At 43.4% G+C, this 18,111-nt stretch overlaps 1 protein-coding gene across 7 annotated transcripts in view; it reads right to left on the reverse strand.

Annotated features, from left to right (window-relative positions):
- SSH2 (slingshot protein phosphatase 2) overlaps nt 1-18,111 on the reverse strand; it is a 279,343-nt gene that overhangs the window by 125,937 nt on the left and 135,295 nt on the right. The window contains exon 1 of one of the 7 annotated variants that reach the window (XM_062175543.1): nt 4,394-4,587. The exons of 5 other annotated variants lie outside the window; for them this stretch is intronic. In XM_062175543.1, the coding sequence (XP_062031527.1) occupies nt 4,394-4,521 (128 nt within the window). In that variant the 5' untranslated portion in view covers nt 4,522-4,587. Of the gene's footprint in view, nt 1-4,393; nt 4,588-18,111 lie in introns of those variants that run through there. One more of the 7 variants, XM_062175542.1, reaches the window with a different exon arrangement.

The following is an 18,111-nucleotide window of genomic DNA, read 5'->3' on the forward strand; positions in this document are numbered from 1 at the left end:
TTTTTGCTTTATTAAAAAGTATGTAAAGGGGTTGGTGTTATGGTGCAGCAGGATAAGGTGCCACTTTCTTTCTTTTTTTTAAAGATTTATTTATTTGAAAGTCAGAGTTACACAGAGAGAAGAGAGGCAGAGAGAGAGAAGTCTTCCATCCACTGGTTCACTCCTCAATTGGCCACTACAGCCAGAGCTGCACTGATCCGAAGCCAGGAGCTTCTTCCGGGTCTCCCACATGGGTGCAGGGGCCCAAAGACTTGGGCCATCTTCTACTGCTCTCTCAGGCCACAGCAGAGAGCTGGATTGGAGTGGAGCAATCAGGTCTTGAACCAACACCTATATGGGATGCTGGAGCTTTAGGCCAGGGTGTTAACCAGCTGCACCACGGCGCCTGCCCCAGGTGCCACTTTCAATTCCGGTATCCCATATTAGAGGGCCAGTTTGAATCTAGCTGCTCTGCTTCCAATCCAGCTCCCTGGTAATGTGCCTGGGAAAGCAGTGGAAGATGGCCCAACTGCCTGGACTCCTGCAACCAACACAGGAGACTTGGATGGAGTTACAGGCTCCTGGTTTCAGCCTGGCCCAGTCCTGGATGATTCGGCCATTTGGGGAGTAAACCAACGGGTGGAAGCGTGGGTGCATGTGTACTCTAACTGTGCCTTTGAAATAAATAAGTCTTTAATAAAATCATGTCATAATTGGTGAATTTTTTTTTAACCACAGCAAGGGAGACTTTAGTCCAATAATGGTTACATAAGTAAAATACAGTAATACTTCAGCTAACCTATAATTTCACCTATATTTACCACAGTTCAGAGATCACAAAGAGCCTGTGAAATTGCCAAGAAAGGTGTCCAAAGGCCATATTCTATAGCAGAGATGGCACTCCTTTTTTCCGCCAAGGGCCATTTGGATGTTTATATTACTTGTGGGCCATACAAAAGTACCAACTTAAATAAGCCTGATGCAGATTTAGTAAATTTTTAGTCTCCCTGTGGTTGCCTTAGCAGGACCAAACCAAATGATTCTGTGGGTCTTACAGGGGCAGTGGGCCAGACATTCCCTACCCCTGCAAATGATATAAATTTCCCATTAGGAGAGCTAATACCTCTGTCCTATTTAATCTTTGATACAACTCCCATAGGATTTGTTACTTGATTTCTAAACTCATGCAAATCGGAATCAGCAAGTAAGCAAGGGGAAAACACTCTTGTGAGCAGGTCTTCAGCAGTGCTAAGAGTATTCACATGTCGAGGTACCCTTCCTCCAAATTTGCACCTTTTTTAAGTCAGTGCTCACTTAAAACTCTCAATTTGAATCTTTTAAGTTGTTCCTGCTAGTTATTACTATTTATATATTTGGCACCACATGGAAATGCTCATATCAGTCGAGGCTTACAGTATCAGATCTTAGAAATAATATTTCCTGGGGCTGGTGCTGTGGCGTAGCAGGTTAAGGCACCAACATCCCATATGGGTATCAGCTGGAGTCCCAGTTGTTCCATTTCTGATGCAGCTCCCTGCTAATGGGTCTGGGAAAGCAGCAGAGGATGGTCCAGGTGCGTGGGCCCCTACACTTACGTTAGAGACTCAGAAGAAGCTCCTAGCTCCTAGTTTCAGCCTGGCGCAGCCCCAATCATTTCAGTTATTTGGAGAGTGAACCAACACATGGAAGATCTCTTTCTCTCTTTTTCTGTCTCTGTCTCCTCCTGTCTCTATATAACTACCATTCAAATAGATAAATAAATCTTTCTCTTAAAAATTTTTTTTCCTTTAGGAAATCAGTCCTTTGCCTTTCCTGAGATCACATTACTTGGAAAATCTAGTTTTCAAACATATATTTATCTACCCAATATTATCATATGAAGCCAATTCATAGACCTTCAGGTGACCATGGACCCCAAATTAAGAAGGTCTAGAATAAGTGCCAACAATGGGCATATTTAAGTTCATAAAACATAGGATTTTATGGGGCCAGCAGTGTGTCGTAGTGGGTAAAGCCACTGCAGTGCTGGCATCCCATATGGGCACCAGTTCGAGTCCCAGCTGCTCTACTTCCGATCCAGGTCTCTTCTATGACCTGGGAAAGCAGTAGAAGATGGCCCAAGTCTTGGACCCTTGCACATGTGTGTGGGACCCCGAAGAAGCTCCTGGTTCCTGGCTTTGGATAGGCATAGCTCTGGCTATTGCGGCCATCTGGGGAGGGACCAGTGGACAGAAGATCTCCCTCTGCCTCTGCTTCTCTGTAACTATGCCTTTCGAATAAATAAATAAATCTTTTTTAAAAAAATTAAGATTTTAATCAGTTATCTCTAACGATTTAATGATCAGTTGAGCAATACTTTAAATGCTAATAAAATTTTCAAGCAATATTAATAACAACTCTTCAGAAGAAAAAATTGCAAGTCTTTTTAAGAAAAAAGTAGCAAAAGAGACAAAAATAAGAAATATTCTGCAAATTCTTAAAAGTTTGTCCATCTTAGCAATACAACTCAGTACAGTAAATACATTTTCACCAAGTAAAAGATATCAGTAAAGTTAATTCCCAATTGCTAAGTCTCAAAAGTGACCTTGCTACTACAAAGATGAAACATCATTTTTATAGAGGTTATGTGCTCTGATCTAGGAAACAGATCTGGATTCTATGGACAGTTTTGTCATCTACTAGGTACATGGCCTTGAGCAATTACTTAATTTCTCTAAGCCTTAGCTTTATTACCTGTACACAGAACAAATTAGTTCACAGGGCTGCTGTGAGGATTAGATGAGATACATTAAACTGTGTTAGCACAGTGACAAGGGGTTGATAAATGGCAGCTGTTAGTTACTGTTTCATTTTTAACACAAATTTCCCACACAACCTATAGTAACTGTCATTCTACTTTCTGGCTCTGAGTACCTAGAATGGAATCATACAATATTTGCCATTTTATGACTGGCTTATTTCATTTAAAATAATGTCTTCACTGTTCATCCGTATTGTAGTCATGTGTCAAAATTTCCTTCTTTTTAAGGCTGAATAATATTCCATTATTTGTACACAACACATTTTGAAGTACTGTTAACACTGTTCGCTTGAGATTAGTTTTCTTTTCCACTTCATTCCTCTCTCCCCCGTCTGTCCCTGCCTCAACATCCCTCCCCCTCCCCGGTGGGGGGAGCCTTTTAAAGGTAAAATGAAAGTAATTTGTTTAGAATCTTGTAGAATCACAGTACAAGGCAGTCAAAACTTTTTCACCTTTCTTGTCTTTTTTTTTTTTAGGAATTAGAACATGAATCAACACAAAAGAAAAAAGCTGAAACTCAAGCTTAATTCGATTGGGAGGACAGGAGAGCAAACCATTAATTAAAATAATAAATTAGGTGTAAGATTACAGATAAACCACATGCTATTCTCTGGACCTTTAATAAGGGATAATGGAAAGTTTCAGTTGTTGGACATTAAAGAAGTTCTTCTAGGGTTGATCTGGGAGAGACAGAAGCTCTGCCTAAGTGCTGGGAGTCTAAGAAAACCTCAGCAGATGACTGCTCCGAAAACACGGGCGACACGGGCGTGAGGCTAGTACACTACCGCGGATGGCCTGCTGCTATCTCAGGCAACCTTAAACCACTCCACTGGTTCGGGCATACAGCTTGAAGAGGCGGGGTTCCTCTCTGAGCTTTGTAACTGTGAGGTGAGATTAGCCACAAGCTTCGGAACACAGTGCTGACGAATAGCTACACCATTATGGAAGCGAAAGACAATCCTAGAGATTTCAGACACAGTGACGATTTAAAGGTGTGTCTGAATCTTGCACTGCAGAGGAGGAAGGTGTGCACGCCGGCTTAGGTGTGAGCACGTATTACCAGGCAGAGATAAAGGCAAACAGCCCAACTATCCAAGTCTAGCTCTGAAAAAACTTCACAGAGGAATGGACCGCTTTTCTTTGTGTGAGCGGCTCCCAACAGAAACTTAGGGTCAGGCACAAATTTCCTTAGACAAAAAAAAAAAAAAAAAAAAAAAAAACCAACAAAGGAGCAGCAGGAGCCTCAGGGCGTCCCTCGCGTTTCCGGCCGGCTGGCCCGACTCCAGACTCCACCGACCACCTTTCCCCCGGGGCTCCACAGCCCCATGGCTCGGCTGTCACCCGGTCACCACACACTTCCGCAGGGCAACGCCGCTTTCCGAGCCCCTCAAAGTTGACCAGAAATTCTCCCAACGGATCCTGTGCCGACTCCCACCCCTTCTGCCTCCACCCGACGGCCCACCCCCACCCCGGTCGCCGCGAGGCTCCAAGCACCGAGGCTGCACTTTCGGCCTCGCCGGCTGGGTCCACTCCCCACGATGCTGGGGAGCGCGGCGGCCGAAAAGCAAACTTTCCGGGCGTTCGCCGAGGCTCGAGGGCGCCGAGCGGACTCACATCTGGTTGATGGCGTTCTGCGAGATGACCGCGTTGGCAGAGAAGTAAGGGATCATTTCGGGGCCACAGAGGCTACAGGTGCAGGCGGGGGGCGCCTTCCGCTCACGGACCAAAGTGCTCAGGGTCATCGGGTCGGCTCAAAGCGCACAGCTCCGCATGCTGGCCTCCGCCCGGCTCCGACACCAAGCGCTCACCGCGACTCCGCCGGGCCGGACGCGCGGGCTCCCGGCGGCCGACTTGGGCCCGCCGCGTCGCGCGGAGGGAGCCGCCGAAGCCCAGCGCTGGGCTGTGCAGTCTGAGCTGCCGAGCGCCTCCAGCAGCCCGCCCCAACCGCGTCCGGGGCGGGGCGCCGAGGCGGGGGCGGGGCGCGGGGCGGGGCGCCGAGGCAGGGGCGGGGCGGGGCGGGCGCGGGGGTCGGTCCCACCGGCATCCCGCCCCTGGAGAGCGCGGCGCCGGTCTGGGCCGGTAGGGAACCGGGAGGCCCCAAGACACCTTTGCTTTGGTGAAGGAATGAAGCGAGCAGGAGGCTGATTGCTCAAAGGAAAGATGTTTCAACTGAAAAGTTCTGCCTCTTAACCGGCTCTATACATTGCGCCTCAAATCCCGTTTAAAAGGCTGTACATTCACAAATGCAACAAATATTTATCAGGGGCTTCCTCTATTCTGGAGTAATTTAGGGATTAGCTAGATTTTTTTTTAAGCAGTTGGAGATATGATGGGGGTATAAACTATTACATTATCGATAACATCTTCCAACCTTTGTAAATCAGTTTATAGCGGCTTTCCTAGCCATCCTCCAATCCTAGGATGCACAGTCTTAGCTGCATTTATGCATTACTTCCTGAAACTTAAAAGCCCAATATCTGTATCAATCAAATTGGAAACTCTCAAGGGTGGGATTTTTTTTTTTTCTTTTTCTTTTTCTTTTTTTTTTTTTAATTTGAAAGCCAGAGTAACAGAGAAGGAGAGTCAGCGAGAAAAAGAAAGAGATCTGCTGGTTCATTCCAAAAATGGCAGCAACAGCCAGGTCTGGGCCAGGCACAAGCCAGAAGTCAGGAACAACACACTGGTCTCCCATGTGAGTGGCAGAGACCCACGCATCTGTGCCATCCTCCCCACATTCCCAGGGACAGCGGAAATGCGGGATGAGAAGTGAAGCAGCGGGGACTCCAACGGCACCAGCCTTTTCTTTTTTTAATTTTCTTTTCTTTTTCTTTTTCTTTTCTTTTTTTTTTTTTTTAGTTTTGACAGGCAGAGTGGACACTGAGAGAGAGAGAGACAGAGAGAAAGGTCTTCCTTTTTGCCATTTATTCACCCCCCAATGGCCGCTGAGGCCGGCGCACTGCGCCGATCGGAAGCCAGGAGCCAGGTGCCTCTCCTGGTTTCCCATGCAGGTGCAGGGCCCAAGGACTTGGGCCATTCTCCACTGCACTCCTGGCCACAGCAGAGAGCTGGCCTGGAAGAGGGGCAACCGGGATAGAATCCGGCGCCCTGACCGGGACTAGAACCCGGTGTGCTGGCGCTGCAGGTGGAGGATTAGCCTAGTGAAATGTGGCGCCGGCCACCAGCCTTTTCAACAGGCTGCCATGGTTGAGAATGCAGAGTAGAGATTATATCCTCAATTTACAGTTGTAGAAATATTAAGGTCTAGGTAGAATGCCTCGTTTGTAAATTACATCATCCAGACAAAGACCCAGGTTTTGACTCCTGATCTAGAGATTTAACCACCAACTTGTATTCTTTCATCTTTCACTGACTTAATCTCTTACTATATTCCTTCCAACTCACTGAACAGTGCCTTTCACCTGACCAGGAACCAGTTCTTGGTGAAAAAGATAATCTTTGGGGCCGGTGCTGTGGCACAGCGGGTTAATGCCCTGGCCTGAAGCGCTGGCATCCCATATAGGCACCGGTTTGAGACCTGGCTGCTCTACTTATGATCCAGCTCTCTGCTGTGGCCTGGGAAAGCAGTTGAAGATGCACCCATATGGGAGACCCAGAAGAAGCTCCTGGCTTCGGATCAGTGCAGCTCCAGCTGTTGCGGCCAATTGGGAGTGAACCATCGGATGGAAGACCTCTCTCTCTCTCTCTCTCTCTCCTCTCTCTGTGTAACTCTGACTTTCAAATAAATAAATAAATTAATTAATTAAAAAAAAGAAAAAGATAATTTTTTTTTTTTGCATGCTATGTAGTGGTGTACAAAACGGCTGTCAAGATACAGGCACTCAATAAAAATCAGCTCCTTTATCTCTTATCCTTCCAGTCTTGTGATGCCAGAGCAAATATTTTCAGCCATCAGTATTTTTAGCATTTCTGACTACTTGTCTAAAATATTTATCAATGAATCTTCCTTAAGAATTCTAGAGCCAGAAATTAATATGCATAATTTTGAAAAGGACTTTATTAGCCAATCAGAAGAGAAAACAGACTAAAATTAAGAAGTCACTTTAAGACTCAACATGCTAGAATCAGGAAGAAATAAGTATTCTAAGTAAATTTCCAGATTCTTTCCTTGTTGAGAACTTTGGCAATCTTCAAAATACTACTAATGAAATAATCAATTCAAACAATAAATTCTGTGCCTAAAACTAGAACCACTTTTTCTTTTTTTAATCAATTGATCCTTCCATAAAACTTAAAGCTGTTGCCAAGGCACTGAAGAACTTGAAATATTGCAAATTCATGCCAGAAAGAGGTATCTAAGTTTCCTAGAGATCTGACAATGGGAAGGAACTTGCTGGCAAATGAAGAGTTAATGGAAGGATTGGATCTAGGAGTCCATCATCTTCATCCATCTCTAGAAGGAAAATGTTTGAAAGATTTATTCAGGCTGTGTCAGCAAATGGCAGGGGAAGAAAAAAATCTGCTGATACACCCCAAAATAAATTGCTTAAAATATCTGGTAAACTTGCCAGTTTGGAACTTCTTCCAGGCTGTAATTTATTACAGACTCCTGCTGTGATAAAAAAAAAAAAAAGAGAGAGAGAGAGACACTTCAACACAGCACTGTTGAGTCCAGTTCCTTTCAAGACACAGAAGAGATGGGATTTTATTGAAGTCAACATTATATGATGCAGTTTAGGAAAGATGATGGCGTGGTAACCATCTGTATCTGTTTGAAACAGAAGTCAACAGCAAATGTATCTTAGTAGTATCGCTTGTGTTTATGATACTACAGGTAAAGATTTCCTGAGTATGTACACTTGCTTTTTATAAATAAGTTGGCTGGTGTTGCAGCACAGCAGGTTAAGCGGCCATTTGCCACAAGTGGGCATCTCATAATGGAGTCATGGCTACTCTGCTTCAGATCCAGCTTCCTGCTAACAAAACTGGGGAAGCAGCAGATGGGCCAAGTACTTGGTCCCTGCCACCCATGTGGGCAACCAGGCTGCAGTTCCTAGCTTCTGCCTAACCCAGACCCTACTGTTGGCAGCTATTCTGGGGAGTGATCCAGGGGATGGAAGATTTTTTATCTCTCTCTCTCTCTCTGCCTTTCAAATAAAATAAATAAGTCCCTATAGTGATATCCCAAAAATGTATAATCTTTTGGTTTCCCTTCAGAAGACCTCTGTCAGTGCCCATTCAGCTAAGGAGACTACATAAACACCCCCTTCCAGACCATTTCAAAAGCTTTACAGAGTCAAATTCTTGCTTTCAACTGTAATAAAGTAAATTAGGAAAGTGCTAGAACATGCCCTTGATTTTTTAAGGAAAAAAAATTGTATCATCATTGCAAAGTTTTTAAAAAAATAGTTCTTTGTTCTGTTTTTTTTTTTAATATTTATTTTTTTTTGAAAGGTAGAGTTATAGAGAGGCAGAGAGAGAGAGAGAGAGAGAGAGAGAGAGAGAGAGAGAGAGAGAGAGAAAGGTCTTCTATCCACCGGTTTACTTCCCAAATGGCTGTAACAGCTGGAGTAGGGCCAATCCAAAGCCAGGAGCCTGGAGCTTCCTCTGGGTCTCCCATGTGGGCGCAGGGGCCCAGGCACTTGAGTGATCTTCCACTGCTTTCCCAGGCCATAGCAAGAGAACTGGACCAGAAGTGGAGCAGCCAGAACTTGAACTGGTGCCCACAGGGGATGGCAGCACTGCAGGTGGCGGCTTTACCCACTATGCCACAGCACCAGCCCCCTCCTGTTTTGAAAGTTGAACAAATTCCTCTTTTCAGTCTGCAGTGTCAAAATGTCAATCAATTTAGTTTCAGCTTGATTTAATCCTTTACTGTCCATTGTCAGGAAACAAGGTTCTAGGGGACAGCTCTCTGTATTGAAGCATCAAGGAATTAAAAAAATTATTCCAAATTAGATTGAGCAGCATGAGATAAATTAAGTTAGTTTTCTACTCCACATGAAATCAGAAGGGGCTTTCTCTTAAAAAAATTGCAAAAAGGCCCTCAAGAAAAAATGCTGCATTTCTTTATATTCTCACTTGAGTTGGAAGATTTGAAATGTCATTTGCTGATTATTTCAAGACTCAGATAATGAAGAGTCTAAAACGTTGGCTCTTAACAACATTAGTTATGATCACATTAAAATTTTTATAGGATCAAAGGCTAGCGCTGTAGCTTAGCAGGTAAAGCCACCACCTACAACGTTGGCATCCCACATGGGCACTGATTTGAGTCCTGGCTGCTCCACTTCTGATCCAGGTCTCTGCTAATGTGCCTGGGAAAGCAGCAGAAGATAGCCTAAGTGGTTGGGCCCCTGCACCTACATGGGAGACCTGGAAGAAACTCCTAGCTTCTGGCTCCTGGTTTCTGTCTGGCCCAGCCCTAGCTGGGCCATGTGGGGAGTGAACTGGCAGATGAAGAACCCTCTCCCTATATGTCCCTCTCTCTCTGTAACTCTGCCTTTAAATAAATAAAACTTAAAAAAATTTAATAGAAGCAAATATTAATAGCTTTAAAAAATTTTAAGTAGTAGATGTTCCTTGTATCCTTAAGGTACTTCCATTACTAAGTATCTGCGTATCCCTCCATAATGTAAAATCACTACAAAAGAGTGAACACTGGAGACTTACATTGTATTGACTTAATTGTATTACAGGACAGCCTGAAGGTACACTAAAATGTGAATGAAGAATGTGGACATGCTTTTGCTGTTATGACAAAATTTCACTGTGGTAGGTCACTTGAACTGAGGCCAAAAGCAATGAGTTAGAAACCAGAGGCCCTAAATTCTATTTATTTTCTTATTTATTTATTTGAAATGCAGAGAGACAAAGATCTCCCAGCAGCTGGTTCACTTCCCCAAAAGCTGTTAAAAGCTGGGGCTGGAGCAAAAGAAGCCAGAAACTCAGGTCTCCGAGGTGTGTGGCACTCAAAAGTCCTTCAGCCATCACCTGCTGCCTCCCATGGTACATATCGGCATGAAGCCGGACAGGAGCAGAGCCAGGACTCAAACCCAGGCACTCTAATATGGGATTTGGGAGTCTCAAGCAGTGTCTAAACCACTGCGCCAAAAACCTATTTCAAAATTCTTGTTTCTAACGCAATCATTTAAACTACGTCTTTGACCAAGTCATTTAACTTCATCTGTAAAATGGGAAAATAAACATCTAAGGAAATGTCTCAAGCTTTGTTCTTATGAAAGTCAGCAGGCTTAGAGAAAGGAGCCATCCAATCTGGAGATCCTGAAAAATGCCTTTAAACCACGTAAGACAAACAGTTACCTAGTTCAAAGCAATAGAGCTCTGCAGTTAAAAACTGTCAGGAATTAACAGGTTGGGTTTGAATCGAGTAACTATTAGCTGTGAATTTTGGGACAGTTACTTAATCTATGATTCAATATTAGCACTGAAGTTATTGTGAGGAATAATTTTTATTAATATATGGAAAGTACTTAAATGAATACCTGGGACAAAAAATCTACTCTCTGGCCTTAATGTCTGGCAACATTAAGGTAAGGTCCTAAACCATGAGCCTTCATTTAGTCACTGAGAAAATGAAGATGTTGGGCCAGAGATGATCCCTCTTAAGCTCTGGAAAACAGTGAAAGTGGGCGATATGAGAAAGTGGCAGTGGGGGCAGGTATTGCATCTAGCTGTTCAAATGCCAGGTGGAATGCACACATCCCACAGCAGAGTGCCTGGGGAAGAGTCCCAGTTTCTCTCCTGATTCCAGTTTCCTGCTAATGTGCTCTCTGGGGGGCAGCAGGTGATGGCTCAAGTAGTTCAGAGTCCCTGCCACCCATGTGGGAGAACTGGATTGAGTTCTCAGCAATCAGCTTTGGCCTGGCTCAGCCTTAGCCATTGCGGGAATTTGGGGAGTGACCCAGTAGATGAGACCTCCTGTGCACATGGACTCTGTCTCTGTCTCTCTGCATATCAAATAAAAAAATAATAAATCTGCTATCAAAAGTTCCAGATTCAAGCTACTTTGTCCATGGGCAAATCTTAGTCTGTCCCAGATTTAGTTTCCTTAGACTGAGGATGGTAATGTTTACTTCACAGGCTTATTAAGATATACAGACAACAGTACTCTGAACAAGATACCATCAAATTTTCATTATTATCAACATTATCCATAAGTTGGCCAATCAGCTTCCAGTAATAGAAAGCTAGCTCTAATTGTTTTCTTTCATTACCCAGAAGTTGGTAAGTGAATGAATGAAAGTTAAAATATGTTCAAACTTCCCCTATGCATCACTATTTCATCCATAAAGTCTTTGCTGTTATTGTTGGCCAACTAGTTAATTATATCAACTCCTTGTTGCAAGTTATTGTCATATGAGATCTTCAGTGTTTAATTGATTTTTGTATTCTTTAAGTTTTCAAATAACATTAATTTATTTAACTTTATTTTTTAAATACTTGGGCTTAAAAAAAAATGACTACACCAATCAGAGGATCCACGTGTATTTTTGTTTTCTCTAAAGGCTTGATCTACAGAAATAAACAGCAAATTAGTCCCCTGAGTGTCAAAAGGGGAAAAAAAAAACTCTTAAAGAGTTACAAAACAAAAAGCTTGTTGCCTGAAGTAATACAACATTATATCTCCTGTTAATCTGTAAAATGACAGGATAAAATTCTCAGGATAATAATTGAATCTTCAAATCTATTGCACAGACTACACCAAGAGGTATCTCACTACATTTAGTCAAAGGCACTCTTCATATAATACAATAAGCCAAACTCCGTAAACAAAGGCTGTTAAAAGCAATCACATTTTGTGATTACCATGAGGCTAATAGTTTTTTTTTTTTGAAAGAATATCTGACAATAGTTTTAAACATTGGGTTGAACAATGTGACTGAGCCTTTTTTGTCCTCTCCATGGAACTTTTCCACCATAACAGAAATGGGGAACACTGAAAAGAACTGCCTATCAACTCCACAAGGAGCCCATCTGAGGCATTCATCCACCGTGATCTTAACCACCATATGTTCCTGTAGGAAGAGGTGCTGAAATGCTGCTTTCTTCAGGTTACAAAGGCCCTACACTCTATTGTTGAATAAAAATAAAAGGCATTTATAGATCACTTTTCACACCCAACTACTTTACAAAACATTTAACCATTTAGACTCCACTCCAACTCCTCAATCATTTTATTTTTTAAATTTAGTTTTTAAAAGGAAATAATAGGGGCTGGATCTCCGTGGTGCAATAGGTTAGGCCATTGCCTGCAGTGCCAGCATCCCATATGGGTGCCAGTTCAAGTCCTGGCTGCTCCGCTTCCTATCCAGCTCCCTGCTAGTGCACCTGGGAAAGCAGCGGAAGATGGCCCAAGCCTTTCGGCATCTGCCCCAATATGGGAGATCCAGAAGAGGCTCCTGACTCCTAGTTTGGGCCTGGCTCAGTCTCAGCCATTGCAGCCATTTGGGGAGTGAACCAGAGGATGAAAGATCTCTCTTTGTCTATCTCTCCTCTTTCTGTAACTCTGCCTTTCAAATAAATAAGTATCTTTAAAACAAATTACACACTTGGGAAACATAGAGATGAGTAATAAAGGCCTTCCTTTAAAAAAAAGATAATAAAAGTAACACATGCTGAATGTTTAAATAATTTTCAGGATTCAGAAAGATAAACTAGGTAAAATAAAATCTATCCTTCCCATTCCCATCATCCTACTCCCAGAAATGATTTTTTTTTATTTTTGACAGGCAGAGTGGACAGTGAGAGAGAGACAGAGAGAAAGGTCTTCCTTTTGCCGTTGGTTCACCCTCCAATGGCTGCCGCGGTAGTGTGCTGCGGCCGGCGCACCGCGCTGTTCCGATGGCAGGAGCCAGGTGCTTCTCCTGGTCTCCCATGGGGTGCAGAGCCCAAACATTTGGGTCATCCTCCACTGCACTCCCTGGCCACAGCAGAGAGCTGGCCTGGAAGAGGGGCAACCGGGACAGGATTGGTGCCCTGACCGGGACTAGAACCCGGTGTGCCGGCGCCGCAAGGCGGAGGATTAGCCTGTTGAGCCACGGCGCCGGCCGGAAATGATTTCTTTTAATATTTCTAGAAATTTTCTGTGCATATAGAAACATCAATATATTGTAGTTGCCATCAATATATTGTAGTGGGCCAGTTGGTAAAGCTGCCACCTGTGACTCATGCATCCCACATGGGTGCTGGTTCAAGTCTTGGTTGCTCCACTTATGATCCAGCTCCCTGCTAATGTGCCTGGGAAGGCACTGGAAGATGGCCCAAGTGTTTAGGCCCCTGTACCCACATTGGAGACCCGGAAGAAGCTTTTGGCTTCAGCCTGGCCCAGCCCTGGCTGTTATGGCCATTTAGGGAGTGAAACAGTAGATGGAAGATCTATCTGTCTGCCTGTCTCTCTCTGCCTTTCAAATAAATAAAATATTTTTTAAAAAGAAGTTTAAAATATGCAGATACACAGGAAAAAATGTACAGTAATACCCAAATACATAACCTCCTGGGTCTTACAATTAAGATTTTGCTGTGTTGGATTTGTCACATATCTATCCCCTATCCATCTCTGAGCTAGAAGTTTTTAAGCAGAAAAATAGTTTGTTTATCCTTATACATATTTTATGTATAAAACATAAGAAATTCTTAAAAGTTAACTTCACATCTTTTTTTTTTTTTTTTTTTTTTTTGGACAGGTAGAGTTATAGACAGTGAGAGAGAGAGAGAGAAAGGTCTTCCTTCCATTGGTTCACTCCCCAAATGGCCACCATGGCTGGCGCTGTGCCAATCCAAAACCAGGAGCCAGGTGCTTCTTCCCGGTCTCCCACGCGGGTGCAGGGGCCCAAGCACTCGGGCCATCCTCCACTGCCCTCCTGGGCCACAGCAGACAGCTGGACTACAAGAGGAGCAACCGGGACTAGAACCGGCATCCCTATGGGATGCCAGCGCCACAGGTGGAGGATTAACCAAGTGAGCCACAGCGCTGGCCCCTATTTCACATCTTAAAGGTATAGTTTACTGAATGGATTTCACATTAAAGAAACATTATCATGTGAGTAACAATATGAAAACAAGAATGGAAAAATAAACAACAAATTCAAGAGCATAGTTACTTGTATACAGAAGGGGGGAAGGGCTCTTCAACTAGAAGAGTTAACGGGGAGGGGCTTCAATTATAATTTTTTTTCTTTAAGTTAAAATAGTAAAATGTTAGAATGTCACAGTACTGTCTATTGCATGTGTGACTATTTGTTCTTGGCTGTGTGTTGGAAACATTTCGAAATCAGAAGTGAATAGAAAGATTTGCTACTTAATCTTCTCTCTACCCACCCTCCCATCAAGTATTTTTCACTTCACTTAAGATTCATTGTCCAGTTGGCCTTCCAGCTGATGTGGATTGAATAGAATCTGACAAAACTGTATCTTTTCTCAGTAGTTTGAGGTATTAGCTGAAGAATGATACAAAGTGCCCTCTTTTTACTCAGGATTGACCAGGATAGCTTTTGCATACTTGGTTTTGCCTGACCCAGAGTGAAAACACATCTTCTAATATTGTACTTAAATTATCTGAACATATTTGACATGGTTATTGAAAAGTATTTAATTGTGTAAGTATGTGATTTTGCATGTTCGGCTGATTTCAGAGAGAAAGACATGGAAAGTGAAATGTGGTCAGGGAAACTGATACACGAAGGTTTAGAGAGATAATGATGCTACTCAGCCACCGCCTGGAAACTTGACCATTCTAAACAAACCGCATGGTACTAAACTGCTTGTGAAAGGGCTGAATGAATCCTGCTGCAATTTGAACTTTTGGCTCCTGAAAGTCTAGGGCAGGCTCAAAAATAAAAATAAAGCCCTACCTCCTGGGTTGTGCTCCAGGCCCTCTGCTAAACTGTCTGCATAAAGGCATCTATGCAAATAACAAAAGGCAGCAAGAGAGAGATGAGGTGGTGGAGAGGAGCTGAGGGGCTTGCCTATACCAGGTGTGAGGAAGTACGCTCCTAGTGTATTGATTCTTAAGGAAATACTTACATAGAGCCTAATGTGTATGTAAAAAAACTGGTAAGCCTTAAGAAATAAGATAGTGGGATGTGATGTAAAGGATCAGTCATCCATCCAGAATGTATTTAGTGCTTATGACTTACCTAGCACTGTGCTAAGACATATGAAGTCCACAAAAAAAGTTACAATGTCTGATCTGTGCTAAGTTATTGCCTATGCAACAATTTGAGAAATACATATATATATTCTATACAATTATGGACTTAATATTTTATGGCATAAAATAGAGGAGAGAAAATAAGACCTTGAATAAATAAACACTGCAATTTTCTAATTATTGAGAGAAATGAGAATTGAAATAAGCCTTGAACAATATATTACACTTGGATAACCTGGAAGGCTGGAGGAATATGGTCTCTGAGAGGAAACAGTTTAAATAAAGAATGAAACTTGGTTATAAGAGGACAAGCTAGAAAGTACCTTATAGCAAAATTTTGCTTTAGGGAGGATAGGTAAAAAGGTAGTTCTGATGGTGTTGTAGAATGAATGAAGTTAAGATTTATATGCCATAGGATTTAAATTACAGAGGATTGGAAGGGTACAAGGAACAGTTTGGACTTAAGAACCATTTAGGTGTTGAGTAAGGAATTATTATGAAAGTGTGTTTAACTCTTCCTCATTTTGATAATCAGTGTCTAACAAAGAGCCTGACATACAGGTGTTCAGGATTAGGCAAACAATGCAATTCACCACTTAACATTAGGTAGGCTAAATTGTACACATATGAACCTAGAATCTAGTCTTCTTATGGTTTGATTCATCTGAAATGGTGATACTTGGGCAGCTAGTAGGATTATTTTCCAAAATGAATAATAATAACTAATTATCTGAGAGGCAAAGAGACAGATGCAGCTCCTATGTGCTGGTTCAATCCTCAAATGCTTACGACAACTGGGCCTCAGCCAGAACTGGATCCAGGAGTCGGGCAGGAACCAGAGCTTAAAGTCAAACCCAAGCATTCTGATGTGAGACATGGGCATCTTAAACAAGAGGCTAACTACCTGCTCCCAGTAGGTTTATTTTAAACATCAAATAAGATGACAGTGTATCATCACTATCCACAAATAAATGCCTCATTCAGGTAGGATATTATGTAAAAACTACAGAAACAAAAGAAATCTTTAGATATCAGTGCTTTGAAAGATGTCTTGTTCATAAAAGTTTGAAATACACAGTTATAAGGGACTCGGTAGCAAGAGGGTGGTATACAGTGTCCAAAGGATCATATTACTGCTATATTTAGTATGGTATCAGGTCCCTATTATTGCCAGGACCTGCTAGGCCCTCATAGCAGGAGAAAACACCAGGTGCAGACAGGTATTTAAGTTTGCTGAGAGTCCTTCTTGTTGGCAACAAAAGACCTTTTCAGATTTCTTCTATTCTTTTTTTAAAGAATTATTTATTGGCCGGCGCCGTGGCTTAACAGGCTAATCCTCTGCCTTGCGGTGCTGGCACACTGGGTTCTAGTCCCGGTTGGGGCACCGGATTCTGTCCCGGTCGCTCCTCTTCCAGGCCAGCTCTCTGCTATGGCCTGGGAAGGCAGTGGAGGATAGCCCAAGTCCTTGGGCCCTGTACCCACATGGGAGACCAGGAGAAGCACCTGGATCCTGGCTTCGGATCAGCGAGATGCGCCGGCCGCAGCGGCCATTGGAGGGTGAACCAACGGCAAAGGAAGACCTTTCTCTCTGTCTCTCTCTCTCTCACTATCCACTCTGTCAAAAAAAAAAAAAAAAAAAAAAAAGATTTATTTATTTGAGAGTTGGAATAACAGACAGTGAGAGGGAGAGACAGAAAGGTCTTCCCTCTGTTGGTTCACTTCCCCAGATGGTTGTGACGGCTGGAGCTGTGCCAATCCGAAGCCAGGAGCCAGGTGCGCCTTCCCGGTCTCCCATGCAGGTGCAGGGGCCCAAGCACTTGGGCCATCTTCTACTGCTTTCCCAGGCCATAGCAGAAAGTTGGATTGGAAGAGGGCAGCCAGGACTAGAACCAGCGCCCATATAGGATGTCGGTGGTACAGGCTGAGGATTAACATACTGCACCACAGAGCTAGCTCCCAGATTTCATCTATTCTGTAATGAATGTCCACCATCATGAAGACAGTGTATAACACTGGTTAAGAAAGCAGATACAGAGGCAGGCATTAGCTTAGCAGTTAAGACCGTGGTTAAGATGTCCTCATCCTCATCAGAGTACCTGTGTTCAGTACCTGGCTATGGCTCCTGATTTCACCTTTCTGTTAATGCAGAAATGCTAATGCTAATGCATTAGCAGGGAGCTGGATCAGAAGTGGAGCAGCCAGAGGCCAGCACTGTGTCATACTGGGCTAAGCATGTGCCTGCAGCACTGGCATCCCATATGAACACTGATTAGAGTCCTGGCTGCTCCACTTATGATCCAGCTCTCTGCTATGGCCTGGGAAAGCAGTTGAAGATGGCCCAAATGCTTGGGCCCCTGCACCCACGTGGAAGATCCTGAGGAGGCTCCTGGCTCCTGGCTTCTGATCGGCCCAGCTCCAGCCATTGTGGCCACATGGGGAGTAAACCAGCAGATGGAAGATCTTTGTCTCTCCCTCTCTGTATGTGACTCTACCTCTAAAACAAACAAACAAACAGATATAAATAAATCAATCAATAAATAAAGTGGTGCAGCTGAGACTCAAATCAGTGTTCATATGGGATGCCACTAACTTGGCGGTGGCTTAACCTGCTGCACAACAACGCTGCCCTAGCATTTTAAACTTAAGGGTGTAGTATACTAACAAAGCAATAAATCAGACCTGCTAGTCTATAGTTACTGCTTAAGCTCTTGCCTTATATTATTTAATAAATAAAAGGCCAGTTCTTCCAAGATTCATCTTTACCCTAATCATTTCTTGGAAAGCAGGTATTTCAGCTTTGACTTTACCAGCCTTTTCTGGAGTATTCATGAAATGCTTTACGATCCCCTTCCCACTATGATTTAAACCAAAAGCAGGAAAACTGTCTACGATATGAGTATTTTTAACAAAATGAGTATACTAAGTAATTAGAAGAGAAATACTGAGTCTGCGGCATAGAAGGTTAAGCCTCTACCTGTGATGCCGGTATCCCATATGGGTACCAGTGCCAGGATAGGCAGCTCCCTGCTATGGCCTGGGAAAGCAGCGGAAGATGGCCCAAGTGCTTGGGCCCCTGCAGCCATGTGATGAAAGACCTGGAAGAAGCCTTGGGCTCCTGGCTTTGGCCTGGCACAGCCCTGACTGTAGCAGCCATTTGGGGAAGTGAACCAGCAGATGGAAGATCTCTCTCTTTCTCTCTCTC

This window comes from Lepus europaeus, chromosome 18 (assembly GCF_033115175.1).
Source record: "Lepus europaeus isolate LE1 chromosome 18, mLepTim1.pri, whole genome shotgun sequence".
NCBI lineage: Eukaryota > Metazoa > Chordata > Mammalia > Lagomorpha > Leporidae > Lepus > Lepus europaeus.